Source organism: Cebus imitator, unplaced genomic scaffold (assembly GCF_001604975.1).
Source record: "Cebus imitator isolate Cc_AM_T3 unplaced genomic scaffold, Cebus_imitator-1.0 Scaffold94, whole genome shotgun sequence".
Taxonomy (NCBI): domain Eukaryota; kingdom Metazoa; phylum Chordata; class Mammalia; order Primates; family Cebidae; genus Cebus; species Cebus imitator.
In genome coordinates this window covers 4,245,938-4,260,640 of record NW_016107409.1, presented here as the reverse complement: position 1 = coordinate 4,260,640, position 14,703 = coordinate 4,245,938, and the positions used below count along the sequence as shown (strand labels likewise).

The 14,703-nt window shown below is 37.1% G+C and overlaps 1 protein-coding gene across 8 annotated transcripts in view; it reads left to right on the top strand.

Annotated features, from left to right (window-relative positions):
- Positions 1–14,703, top strand: part of LRCH1 (leucine rich repeats and calponin homology domain containing 1) — a 210,455-nt gene that overhangs the window by 166,866 nt on the left and 28,886 nt on the right. For 4 of the 8 annotated variants that reach the window (XM_017535976.2, XM_017535975.2, XM_017535974.2 and 1 more), the window contains exons 14-17: positions 2,076–2,129; positions 2,802–2,874; positions 5,864–5,968; positions 13,695–13,804. In XM_017535976.2, the coding sequence (XP_017391465.1) occupies positions 2,076–2,129; positions 2,802–2,874; positions 5,864–5,968; positions 13,695–13,804 (342 nt within the window). The remainder of the gene's footprint in view (positions 1–2,075; positions 2,130–2,801; positions 2,875–5,863; positions 5,969–13,694; positions 13,805–14,703) is intronic. The other 4 variants (XM_017535980.2, XM_017535981.2, XM_017535979.2 and 1 more) reach the window with 1 other exon arrangement.

The window sequence follows — 14,703 nt, the reverse complement described above, 5'->3', positions numbered from 1 at the left end:
GAGTTGTTTTTTTTTTTTTTTTTTTTTTTTTTTTTTTTTTTTTTTTTTTGGTTGAAAGAGGAGTATTTGGTATAAGGAATTCTCACTCCTTGTCTTCCTTCTCTAGAGCAATTCTCTGTCCTTGGCAGACACGTCTCTATGATTTTAAAAAGCTGATATAAAAAGGAAGTCACAAGGAAAAGAAAAGAAAGTAGGGAATTCATAGGGCTAGTGATAAGGATTCTGCAGAGCTAAAATATGATCCTTACTTACGATTTAGCTATTTTTATATTCTTTCTTCTGTCTCATTCAAGCAGAAAGTAACACCTTTCAGTGTAGTCCTGTATTAATTTATTTAGCTAGTATTTGTTGAGTGCCTATGCTAGATTCAGCCTTGTTTTTGTGTAGAGGACTGGAAGATGAAGGCTATGAAGTTGTCCTCACTTTAATGATTTTTTTTTTTTTTAATTGTGGGGTAAAGAAGATTTAGATGTTGAAAAATTTAGAGAAGAACATAGGATGGTCTGCAGTCCTGAGCTTGTTTTAGGTGCTCAGGGACACTGGGGAAGGGGTAGAGTTTAACGAGAGGAAAGTAAACTGAGACTTTGGGCATTTTGGGGTTTGGCCCTGTAGCCAGGAGGCTGTGTTAAGCAAGACAACGTGGCTTTAGGGAATTAGCTCAGTGTGGGAGCCACGTGGAAAGAGGAGGCCAGGATTATGAAGCCGTTTGTCATTGGTGGCACATCATGTGATCTGACTTTAAACATACTTTAGATGACTGCCCACATCAAGTGTGGGTGGAGAATTGCAAATTGCATGGCTTATACATAAATAACATTGAATGGGGAAGGGTCTTGGAGACGATAGAACACACTAGAGGAGAGAATTGCTTATAGAATGAATCACACCTCAAGTTACTTGTTAGCAGTTCTAGCAAAGCCATTTACTTGAGTAAGGACATTAGTGACATTTTATTCTAAAAATAAGGTTTTCCCTTGGATTTGTGTCAAAGGTGGGAAGATTTTTAAATAGCACTCCTCAGCAATGAATAGGAACAGGTATCTTAAATGTATAATAATTTGGTGGCCTGTATGAAGGTGTTTATATGAGCTAATGCCCAAGTGTTTATTAGGGAGGATCAGGGGGGTCTTGACTACCCTCTAAAGAAGGCAGGTCTGGGTAAGAAACTAAAGTGTGTCCCTTGTGGGCCCCTTGTTTCTGTGTGTCTCTTTCATGCTGGTTTTACAGGATTTTGCTCTCAGCCACTGTTCTTCAACTTTTTCACTGTCTCTCTGGACCATCTGGCCACCCTCATGGACTCAGGCACCCCATAAATAATAATGACTTTGAAACCTGTAGCTGATGCCCTAAGTTCTCCCTTGTACCCCAGTATTGAGATTTTATCTCCCTGCCCCATAAGCTTCTCATTCTGTATATAGCTAAACTGATAGTGTCAACTTCTTGAACTGCTCCTATATTCCCCCCAGTATTCAGTGAAGCTGTCACCTACCCAGTCATTCCCACTGGAAATCATGATGTCATCTTGACTTTTCTCCACGACCAGTTATAAACCCTGCACAATTTATGACAGAAAAAATTCCTAATTTTTTCACTTAACCAGTAGTTGCCAAAGCAATCTGATGTTGAACTGACAACATATTTGCTCAGTTAATTTGGGGTCCAGATGTGTATTCATTGAAAGCTCCCAATGTGATTCTGCATATTTAGGGAGTACTACCTTAAACCATTTCTAAAAACCATAGTTAAAATGAGAATGGTAACCAGCAGGCAGCCTTATAACCTAGCAAAGAAAGCTGACATCCACAGATGTTTTGGAGTGAATTCTTTGCTCTGGGAAATTCTTTATCTCGGTTTGTGTAACACTTTGATGTATTTTTCTATGAATACAACTGCATGTTTTCAGAACATATGAGTATTGTCTACTTAGCTACTGAACACACTAACTAATTAATTCAACAGATATTCATTGTGTACCTATGCACCAGGTCTATGATGGCAGTAAGAAAGATGCAATTCTTGCCTCAACAGTCTCACAGCCTAATGGAATATACCATGCTTTTTCCTTCTTCTTTCAGGTGCAAAGTGATCTAACATCACATAGTAATGGGAGTCAGTATTCTCCAAATGAGGTAAGTTTCTTGAAGATTAATGGAAGGTGAGGTATTTCTTGAAGGCGGGATTGGAATATCTTTTACAGAAACATGTAATCTAAGATTGTTGTGATTAATTAATTAATTGAAGAGTCTTTGGGGGAATCCATGTAACTCTCATTAGCTATCATAGCTTTATCTAGTCCTATTCATAATTAAAGATAAATTTTTATGAGATATATTTTTAAAAGCCGAATATGGGAACATCTTTACAGGAAAACAGAATGAAGATCACTTAAATAGGCAACATTTAGAATGTCTTGTTCTCCATAAATGATTCTGCGTGGGTCAGTATCGCTGAGTTCAGTATTATCTGTCCTCATCAGATGTGCCCTCTTTTGGACATAAGTGGATAGATGTGTGTGCATGCACCCATGCACACAACTCTGCAAGAAGACTGCCAGCTTCATAATTATAAAATATTCTTAAAATGGACAAAAAGATTGAGTGGGTCACTCTAAAACAACATTCTGTTGGTTATGTCATTTAACATCTTTACAAAGTGATTTTTTTAGCCAGGACCTCATCACGTAGCAGCGAATGCAAAAACGGAGTCGTTTTGTTACGTTCCTTGAACACCGAAAAACCGTGTACATAGTTCTTCTGTTTACCCCTTTTTTTTCCTAATTTTCTTTCTTTACAATACCACAGATTAGAGAGAGCTCTCCTGCAGTCTCTCCTACCACAAACAGCACAGCTCCATTTGGTCTGAAGCCTCGATCAGGTAAATGAAAACCTCAGCCCATTCTTACACTAAATAACTCATAGCTTTCTCTTGAGCCTTTTAAGTGTATGCATTATCAATGTGCACATCCCTGTCAGTTCTGAGCTGAAATCCTGGCATCTATCGCTAGGGAGGCCAGAGTTTGCAGCTTTGTTTTCAGTGAATCAGCTAAGTTCATGTTATCAGTAGCGGATATCCTGTCTTCGTTTGAATCAGAGCAAAGAAAAAAAGGTGGCGGGAGCATGTAACGGGGAAGAAATACTCTATTGATTTTTTTTTACCTAAGGAAGATAAAATAGCTGCCCTTTGGCCCCAGTGGTTCCTGGTGCTCGGCTGAGTTAAGGGGCAACCTGCCTCTGGAAAAGTGACTCCTTTCTGAGACATCCTCATTTGCTTTCTGAGCCTGGTAGGTTCTGTGTGTTTACTCACATAACAGGGTGGTCATTTCAAGGCTTGCATGAGTGGTCAGGAGTATTTTTTAAAAAGTCTTTTGAGAAAGCATTCTGCTTATATTACCTCTTTTATTTTAATTTGTTATTAGTTTATTTCCAAAAGTAAATTATAGCGATGTACACAATAATGGTTGCTTTTCAAAAGAAGGACTCTGCATAGAAAAATCTGATTCTTCTGGTTTCTCCATTTATTTGAAGTTCTGGTGCTACTCTTCCTTCTTTTATGTCTTTCTTTGTTTTAACATTTTTAACTCTGATATTTAGTCCACACTTACCACTCATGCTTTTAAGTAAGTGCTAATAAAGAACTCAGACACCTTTAAGTAAAAGCTGGTAAGGAACTCAGATCTTCTTGAGTTCTCCAGTAAAGCATTTTGAACAACAGTAGAGGTTATTCATGTGTATATTTTGCAAAAAGGCACCCATAGGAAAAACAACGATGATTCTCTAATAAAGGAAATGTTTTTCATTCTTGGGGCAGGTTGATTGATGGGTAACAAGTGGCCAGGTGTAATGGTTTCCTGGCAGTTTGAATGGGCCATAGGAAAAAAGCCATTTGAGAAAGTGCATGAGTGTGACAAGAGTTAGCGAGTGTTTTATGGAGAGCCAAATGGTACACGAAATAAAACTCAAATGGCTAGCCTTCTCACGTTTGGAACTAAGCAAATGTGATCAGTTCTGGGCTGAGGCCCTTGGCTGGGTTTTCATTTCCACGGTCTTGGTTGTGTCCTGGGAGGAATGGAGGTGAGTTCAGGCACACCTCCTCTGTGCCTTCAGTGACAACCCGCCAGGAGACTTACTCTACACACTGAGGACCTCATATTGAGCTGCAGACTGTCTCTTAATCCTCACAGTCAGTTTTACACAATTTAAAAATACGGTATGATTAAGCAAATCAGATGTTGAATGGATCTTCAAAGAATGATATTCTTTTGAATGTACAACTTGCAATTTAGTTGTAGAATTATTTTGGTGACTTTTTAATTCCTTTTATGGAGTCCAAAGGCAACTTATTACAGTTAGGGTTTACATCGTACTGGCGCTGTTGAACCATTTCACGTTCTTTGTAGCGGTGAAAAATAAATGGAGCTTTTATTTTGAACAGCAGAAAACAAAGTTAATTTTCTCTCCAAGCTTCCAGTCTTTCTGTAATGCTGACTAACCGATGCGGAAATTGTTCTTGTTGTTGAAAGCTCTCTGGAGTTCGGTTGCTGTAAATAATGCTATTTATCTTCAGGAACATCAAGTGACATGTTGGAACGTTACAAAACTTGCATTATGTATGGGGATTTTTTTTTCATTTTATTTAATAATTTTAAAATATTATAGTGTATATGCTTAAATGTGGTTTTCACATTTTCTCGAAAATAATATAGACAGTAATTTTAACTGGAAAGCATATAGTTTTAAAAGATAGAAACCATTTTTGATCAAGTAGCTTTAGAATACTTAAAGCCATTTAATTTTTATTTTGAAAGTATATGGATTTATGTGATTTCTGTGTTATAAATAAAAACAGACTGCTCAAATTAGCAAGTTGAAATAAGAACTTAGATTCTTAAAGTAGGCTGACAGTTTCCTTCAAAACAAACATTTCTTTCTGTGTTTTCCTCCCAAACAAAGACAACTGCTCACACCCAAATATTTATTTCTAGAACTATGTCTGCTTATTCTACTGGCCCTTGCCTTATGTTTGAATTAAAAATTATATAGATTTTCCTAAATATGAAATTGCCATATGGATATTTAGTGCAAAAATAAGAGTCGTTATTTCATAAATGACCAACTCAGAAGTTCTTGAAATTGATGGATCTCTGTTGGTTAATTGGATTTGTTGTTAAATAGACTGTACTAGTGTCCAACATTTTTTGTTTTATTGTTTTTTAACTGAGCAATATTGAAAACAGCATTGAGAGGTATGTCCAGGATCGAGAAAAGAATTAGCTAAATTCAGCTATCAGTAAAGCATGCCAATAGACCTACAGATGTCTTTAAAAAGAAATTTTATATTGCTTTGGAGAAAAAAAATCACTAATGGTAAACAATGATTTTATAATAGTTTTATTTCTAAATAATAGGTATATTTACATATTAAGCTTTATCTTATTTGACCAATTTTTTTGGGGAAATCGTATTTGCTAAGATGGTTAGTTTTTTAGAAAGTCTTTGAGAAAGGTATCTGGCAGGTCTTTTGCTTTTTGTCTACCTAACCTATGGGCACCCTTTCCTTCTGCTGACCTGATTCGTTAGTACTCTAAGTCTGTGGGCTTGCAGAACTGTTAAGATTAACAATATGAACTGCATGCAAAGTGTATGATTGATGGGTACTAACACTCAGTTTTTATCATTCTTTTTATTCCATGCACCATCTTTCATTCTTCTCCTATATTGTGCATTTGAAATTAAACCCCATATAAATGAAATCCACTCTTCATTTCCATGCAAACCCTATGCCATTTGTGAAATGCTGCTGCCCCTTTGGTTTTTCCTGGTCCTTGTGCAACTGTACGCGGACTGGCTCTCTGGCTCCCCTGCAGACCCAGCCCTCATTCTTCCTCCTATCTCCTTCAACACACTTACACAGGCACAGACATGGGACAGCTCTAGCTACAGTGTTCCATCTGAAGGAGACAGTGACAATGGTAGGTGGCTTTGTACCTCTTCTCCAATGTTCTCATTAATCAGCCAATGCGTATATTGAATATTCATCTCTGTGAAGCTAAAGATAGAGCATATTCACCTGCATGCTTGGTACAGGAAATAATGTATAAACCTGGAAAGTGAAGTCCAGAAAAGTGCATGTGGATTGTTCTCTAGCAGTTTGTCAATCTCCAGTTTAATTAACTTGACTATTCTGGATTTGGGGAAGGCATTATAATACTTTCTTTTCTACCCTTTTCTGCTTGGGCTTTTTGGTTTGTTTGCTTGTTTACAAATATTTGGGGTTTGCACACTTGGATTATCTCTGCTTGTTCCTGCATCTAAACTAAATGGTTCTAGAGCTTGATATTGTATTATTTATGCTTACCATGTGAGATTTCTAAGGTAATTAAAATGTACCATGGTTGATCCTAGAGTATTGCTATGAAAATAATGTTAATGTTGAGAAATCTCTAAAAATGAAGAGCAATGATTTGCCTTCTTTTTTTTCCAAATTATTGGCATGTTTTGACTTTTGATACCTTCTTGAGTATAAGTTCATCTTTTTGACTTTCAATAATAGTAACTTGGCCTGAGAATTGAATGTGTAAATGAAAAATCGAGGATACTCAGCTAGTATTTATGTGAATATCTTTTAATTTTGAATTTTATGTAGCCTAAGAGACTACAATAAAATATAATTATTTAGATCTACATACCACCTATATCTTAATCTCCACTCTAGTCTAAATTCATTCTAGTCTTTGAAATCTTCAGATTTTAAACATTTTACTTCAGAATACAAAGTCATTGCAGTTGAGTTAAGTGGAACAGAGAATGTGATTTATAGGGAATAGTAGTGAGGTACAGGGTCTAGCCCCAATGCAAACACAACGGGAAGATACATTTTCTGATAATATTTATCTTTTCATCTAAGTATGTTATATGTAATACCTGGAAAACATGTATATAAAACACTTGCTGTGATTTCTGGTTAAAATTCAACCAAAAATGCGTTTATAATTTCCTTATGGAGAAGGACAGTATATACTTTGGCAGAGTAGTTATACAAGGAATTTTAATATTTCATAGATTTCTAAATTTTTAAACTGACAATAAATAGGATTAAAAAGCAACAGTTATGAAACAAAAGGCCCTCCTTATACCATCCAGTTTTGAATTTTGGAAGTTGAAGAGGGTTAAATGGAAACTTTCTTGATAAACTTCTTTTTTACTTAAATTTTTTTTTCGAATGGAGGAGGGAGGCATTTTTGTTTTTCAGAAAGCCTAGCTATTTATGGGTCTAATGTTGTTTAAAGGAAATAAAGCCTAGAATGAAAGATTTATGTGTGGTTTGGTATTTCCTTAGGAATGATATCTGAAACCAACGAACTTTTTTTTTAAGCTGGGAAAGAATTAGACTCCTTATGTAGCAGTAAAATTTCTATCTTTATAGATGAACGGCCTAAAACCAGAAAGGCGAGGTGAGCTGCCAGGGTCACACTATGGTGTAGAAGTGGAGGTAAAGCCACACCAGGGTTCCTAACTCTGGAATCATCTCTGCCACATCTACATTCAGGCTGCCTTCATTTTAATAAAAATCCTGAAATTTCCATAGAAAATAATTATTGTGGAAATCCTTCTAAAAATAAAATAACCTTGCAATAGTTATTTTTTCGATGAGTAAAAATTCCAGGGATTCACATGCAGCTATTATATTGTACCACAAAAATAACAAAACCATTGTTTTCAATACTCATGGTTCAGTCAATCATGTCAGATACTGACAGTTTTCCCTATTTGCAATTCGTCTCTACTATGCCCTGGGCCACAGAAAATCTTCTGTGCAGAAATAGTCTTTGCAAATATTTGTTTAGGTTCCCAGATCTTTATCTTCATTTTCTTCATTCTAAACTTTGAAATGTGATTGGAATACATTTTTTAATGCTTTTTTTTTTTTTTTTTTAAATTAAAGAAACTGCACTGTATGTTCACAGGTCTGTGAGCTAATGCTGGGAAAGGAACATAGACTACTTTTTATGTTGTTCTTACTGGTTCCTTTTAAGTAGAAGATCCTATTCAGGGGCCTCTCTTGGCATTTCAAAGCTGATTACATCAGTTTTGTTTCCTCATATTTTCTCCGTTATTTAACATTGGCTGCTATCTTTGTAAATAACCTTTATAAATAAACATCGTCTTATTACCAGCTCAGCTTAACATAATGTAACTTGACTTTTATTTATACTTTTTAGTTACTATTTTTGGTAAAGTTGTCCTTTTCATGTCTTGCTCACTGTCTTGCTTTATGTAAAATTATCCTTTTATTTAAATTCTTTCAAATATTTATTCCCATTCTGTCTCATTTTAAATTCCCCACTTTCTCTAAAACGTATTCTTCAAACAGATGTTTTTTTAAAAATGGCAAACTGGGTAGAAAGTCCTTGGGTATTTGAGGCCTCAAAGTCCCTAAAGTTCTGCCCCATAAGGTGGATGAAGGAGCTTGTGGAAGTTTGTCTGTAGGTTTTTCTGGACCCACCCCTGGAGATGGATGGGACAGCTCTAACCTCTGTTTTTAACCTGATAGCTTAACTTCTGCTTTTCCCCCGTTCTTGTGTCCTCTTACTGAACCTTTCCTCTTCACTTTGACATTAAGAACTGTTTCTATCTTTTTGGGGTCATATTTTCTCTTTTATTTGCAGTGAATTGATAGATGCTAATTTATACTTATTGAAAATTAATCTTTAAGTTATCACCAGAGAATGGATGAATGGACTAGTTTACATTAGTCTCTGAAATAACCATCCATCTTATGCCAATTTACGGATGTTTTCCTTACATTTTTACAAGAATCTTGCACTATAGGTGTTATTTTTCCCAATACAAAAATGAAGAAACTGAGAATATAAGGGGCTTTTTAGTGATTCTCAACTCTGGTTCTATATTAGAATCACCTGGGCGTTCTGTAAAACTATAGTCACTTAGGGCGCATAATCAGAAATGCTCATTTCTTTGGTGTAGCATTGAGTCTAAGTCCTGATCATTTGTTTCACTTCTTTTATGCAATGTTATGTGGTGTTCAAGTAAGGTTGAAAGTCACTGGGTTAAGTAAATTGTCCAAGACCATGGAGAAGAAATGTGAGCATTCTGAGGACAGAGAATGTGTCTAATTCAATTTTAGGCGCCAGAAGTTAATGAATGAATCAGCTAGTGAGAATTCTGATTCACAGTAGCCTGGATCTAAAGCTCATGATATTTTTCAAAGCCAAGATAATACTGTCTTTGAGTTTGTATATCTTAAACATCATGTCCAGTTCAGGTTCTTAACTTCCAAAGAGAAGTTAAGAGCTAAATTTTAAAACTTCATGTTTCCACAAAGAAGAAATCTCCTTTCATTGAGTTAAATTTAGGTATAAAAATTTTTTTATGAAGAGTGTATTTCATGCAATAATTAAATGATAAAGTGCATTTGGGCAATTTTTAGAACAGAAGACTTTCTTTGTTTGCTTAACCCAAAGACCTTCTCACAGCAAGTACATAAATGGTTTCTTGTACACATCCTTAAACATCTGTGAAGTGCGTGTTACGTGCTATGCGTGATGCTTGTTACTGTGGATGCAGCTCTGAAGAGACAGCCGAATTCTCTCTGCTTTCATTTCAGAGTCTAATGCATTCAGACCTGGAAACTAAATTTAGGAGATTATTCATAAGAGGAAAATCTCAGGTGACTGATTATCAGAATAGAATCATGTTTGCAGGGATGCTCTCCAAATAGACTGAGCTTTAAATGAGGGAGTGTTTGAAACACTTGTTTTGTTTACTCATTCAGCAAACTCATTCTGCTCAACTCACTGCTTTGTGGGGCAGGGGTAGAGGGTACAAGTGCGAAATAGACATAAACGTTTACACATCCATAATGGAGTGAAATATCACTCTACTGTAAGACAGAAAGTGGTGAGTGCCATGGGACAGACACAGATAAAAAAATTTTATACGCTCACAGAAGACAGAGATTACTCCCAGCTCAGAGATGAGGATGGGGAAAACAGTGGAGGAAAAGGCAGAAAATAATGGAAAGCTCAGTGGAATTTGACCTATATCTATCTGCAAGGATGAATTCAATATTTTACATAAACATTTCATTATCCCCTGCAGGGTCCATGCTTACCTCTTTTGCTAAATAAATTACATATATGTGCAAATCTTTTCCATTTTAACTGTTATTTATGCCAGGCACAGTGGCTCACACATGTAATCCCAGCACTTTGGGAGGCTGAGGCAGGTGGATCACTTGAGGTCAGGAGTTCAAGACCAGTGTGGTCAACATGGTAAACCCTGTCTCTACTAAAAATACAAAAATTAGCCAGGTGTGATGGCAGCCGCCCGTAATCCCAGCTACTTGGGAGGCTGAGGCAGGAGAATCGCTTGAACCTGGAGACAGAGGTTGAAGTGAGCCAAGATTGTGCCACCGCACTCAAGCCTGGGCAACAGAGCGAGACTCCATATCAAAATAAATAAATAAATAAATAAATAAAAATTTATATAACATATAGTAATTAAACCATAGGCTTAGTTTAAGCAGAACTTATTTTTTTCTTTCATCTTAAATTGCCTACTTCGGCCAGGTACAGGGGCTCACACCTATACTCCCAGCACTTTGGGGGTCCGAGGCAGGAAGATCACTTGAGTCCAAGAGTTCGAGACCAGCCTGGGCAATATGGTGAAAACCTGCCTCTACTGCAAATACAGAAGCTAGCCAGGCATGGTGGCAGAGGCCTGTGGTCCCAGCTACTTGGGAGGCTGAGATGAGAGAATTGCATGAGCCCAGGTGGTTAAGGTTGTAGCTAGCCGAGATTGCACCACTGCACTCCAGCCTAGGCAGGTGAGTGAGACTGTGTCCCCCAACTCCCTTGCCAAAAAACAGCCACCTACCTCTTCATCTCTTTCAACACACTCATAATACACACTCACTCGGCTCTCACCCTTCTTTTTTCTTATTTACACTTCAACAGTCACAGGAGCATTGGATTTGAAAAATACATGCTGACGTGGATGCTACTTCTTAATACTGTCTCATGGACTCAGGTTAAACTTTTATTCCTCTGGATTAAGTAAGGGCGCTCTTGAAATTTAGCGATATGAAAATTAAGGAAAACCAGAATAATTCTTTTGTAGATCAGTTTCCTGAAGCCTGGACCCAGACTGGTCACAGGATTTATTATTTAAATAGGACTTGAAAGAAAAGATAAAACTGCTGATAATTTAATCAGAGGCACTTTAATGGTCCCAGTAAAGTTATTCTGTCATAACAAACCCAGCAACATAAGCAAACACTTTTGTACTTGGTAGATTTATTATGAGCCTAAAGAGATTGCCTTAAGTTCTCTTATATGTCATAGTGACAAATACATTTAGAAAACTAATATAGGGATATAGTCATTATTTCTGATAATTTTATGTATATTTGAAGTGTTCATTTTAAAAAGTGTTCAAGTATTTTTTTAAAAACACTTTTTGTTTGCTTCACATTCATAGAGCAGATGCCCAGGCATGCATATTGTATTTTTAAGATACAAAGGAATGCAAAATCAAAAATGATCCCAGGAAAGTAAAACCCAGACACCATTTCATTATCCTGATACCTCACACAGGGCTCTAAGGCAATGTGGTGTTGCACAGAAAAGCTCATGGTTCATTTAACTTCCTGAAAGTTTCATATTCAGATTAAAACCTGCCAGTAAAAACATATTGAAAATATTATTAGATAAGATTACCCCCAGAAAAAAGACAAAGGAAAATAACAGCTCCAAAGAAAACATTCAATTTGTTTCAGCGGTGTTGAGGCGCCCCTTGCTGGCCTATGTGTGTATTATCCAACTCTATCTGCATTCCTTGGCCTTTTTTTTGGGTAAATTTGGTGGTGCAAATTAGTTCTAGATTTTCTATTTTTATACATTTCTCTTTTTCGGTTTTGCTTGAAATTGCATCAGGTTTGATGTATTCTCCGATTTCTTCCGTGCATCCTAATTTGTCAGATTTGTCCTGTTCCCTTTTCTCTGTGAACTTTTCAGGTCTCCCTGCCTGGTCACTGTGTCCTCCTTTTACTGACCTTGGCTTTACTTTTTAAATAATTGGTTCTACGGCCTGTGAGGTTTGAGTTTTGTGGGACTTGGCAACAACCCTCCTGTGACTGCCTGTGGCATCCTTTGCCTGTGACTTCCCTCAGTGGCTTCCAGCAGAGGCCCCAGGCCACAAGCTGACTCCTCTCTGAGATTCCACAAGGTGACAGGCCTTGTGTACCATAAATCATCCTCTTTCTCCGTTAACTCTAAGTCAATGGTTTAAACTATGTCAACTTCCTCATCTTCTTACAGCATCAGAATGCTAGTTCTAACATCTTAGAACTAGTTTAGAAAGAAAATACTGAGATGTGAGGAGGAGAATGCATGTTCAAAGGCACAAATTGAGATTAAAATATGGTAGTTAGGCGAGCACAGGACTTTTGATTACACTGAGTTGACTCAGGTCTTGGCATCCAAAGTATTCTATTTGTAAATCATATTTAATTTCTAGAAATCTGAAATATTGAAATCGTTTCTAAAGTGGTCCATAGGAAATGTATGTCAGGGTGGAATAAAAATTGCACATTCTTTCTTATTCAACATTGTTTAAATTATTATGATTGAAACTTCTGCAATCGCAGTACGCCATGCAGCTTTCTCTGTGGTATGGATTTCTAACAGTGGCATTCTCTGCCCAAAGTGTTCTGAAGGACTTTCCCTCCCCACCTCAATCTGAAAGTCTGTAGGATGGAGGAACCAGGGCTCTGAACAGCTCTTGGATCCATCGTATGTGCAAGGAAAATTGACAGACTAGGATAAACGTCTCTAGGGAAAAAAAACCCTCAAGTTTAAATCTGCCCTGGGCTTAGTATCATTAAAAAATTAATTAAAACTCTTGCTGTAGTCTTCTCCAATACATAGAACTTTATTTACATTCTTGATTGGTCTCTAAAAGGTGTTTTCCTTGTAGAGGTAAGGGCATGTGTTTTCTCAGCTCATTTCAGAGGGAGCACTGCTGTTAGTTACTATTCTTGGAGGTTGTGACTTCAAGAACCTGAAGCCAACCATGAGCTCTTCAGCTACTTCTAATCTTGCCAGCCTTCCTAAAAGGAGTCCTTGCGCATCTCCAAAGAGCTAGCTTTTTAGATAGTCTGTCAGTGACAGTCTAGAAGGCAGAATTTTTCCTTTGTACCCTCAAATATGTAATCATCACTTAGTTCTTAACTCAGGCTTATGAAAAACTTTATGCCAACAAAAACATTAATTTGTGCTTATTTTTAATACATACAACTCTAGAGCCTTATTTGAAATAAATTATCTGAATTTAATGGAAGGATTGAGTGTAAATTAAAAATTAAAATGGAAACAGTGGGAAGATGAATGAAGCAGGACATGTCAGACAGGGGGCTTGGAATGATCCCAGTGACCCAAACATTGCCCTGGGTTCAGTTTATTATCACCGAAGAATACAACCTAGTATAATTTAAAATATAATCTCTTTTAAAATATTTGAGCCAGGCTTTTCTTATGGAGTTGGAATTTGTTTCTTTGAGTGGTAAATGAATTATTTTGAATAAATTAACACGCTGTTTGATTTGAACACGAATAGCCCTATGTGGCAACTTGGACAAGGCGCTACATAAAGGCATTTTTTCCCTTTCTATTATAGTGTTTCTAAGACCTCAGAGAAATTTGGAGTCTATAGACCCACAGTTTACAATCCGGAGGAAAATGGAGCAGATGAGAGAAGAGAAAGAGCTGGTGGAACAACTTCGTGAGGTACCCAAGAAACATTATGTAACTAAAGAAGAATTTTCAGAATCTAAGCAACATTCAATATTGTTGAAAAATAGACTTTGAAACATTGCAAGCAATCCTAATTTCAGGTCTAGCCAGATCACTTTCTGACTGCTGGATATTGGGCAAGCCACTTAAAAACCCTGAGTCTGTTTCTTTATGTACTAAAAAAATGGTATGACCAGGCACAGTGGTTCACACCTGATCTCAGCACTTTGGGAGGTGTAGGTGGGCTGATCACTTAAGTCCAGGAGTTCAAGACCAACATGGGCAACATGTTGAATCCCGTCTCTACTGAGAATACAAAAATTAGCTGGGCATGGTAGCGTCTGCATGTAATCCTAGCTACCTGGGAGGCTGGGAGGCTAGGGTGGGAGGATCATTTGAGTCCAGGAATGCAAGGCCACAGTGAGCTATGATTGCACCACTTCACTTCAGCCTGGGTGACAAAAGTGAGACCTTGTCTCTTAAAAAAAGAAAAAAAAGTTTCCAGTTGACCTTATTGGGGTTTTGCGAGGAATATGTGAAATGGTAGTAAATAAAAATAGTACATATGTATCAGTGCTGGCACTATTACAATTCAGGTATACTTTAATGCCCTGTCATTTATTTACTTAATAATATTAAATTAATTTAATTTTAATTTTTGTTTTTATTTATTTTTTGAGACAGAGTCTTGCTCTGTCACACAGGCTGGAGTGCAGTGGAACAATCTCAGTTCACTGCAACCTCTGCCTTCTGGGCTCAAGTGATCCTCCCAACTCAGCCTCCTGAGTAATTGAGATTATAGATGTGCTCCACCACACCCCCGTTAATTTTTGGTATTTTTTGTAGAAATGGGCTTCCCCATGTTGGTCAGGCTGGTCTCAAACTCCTGGACT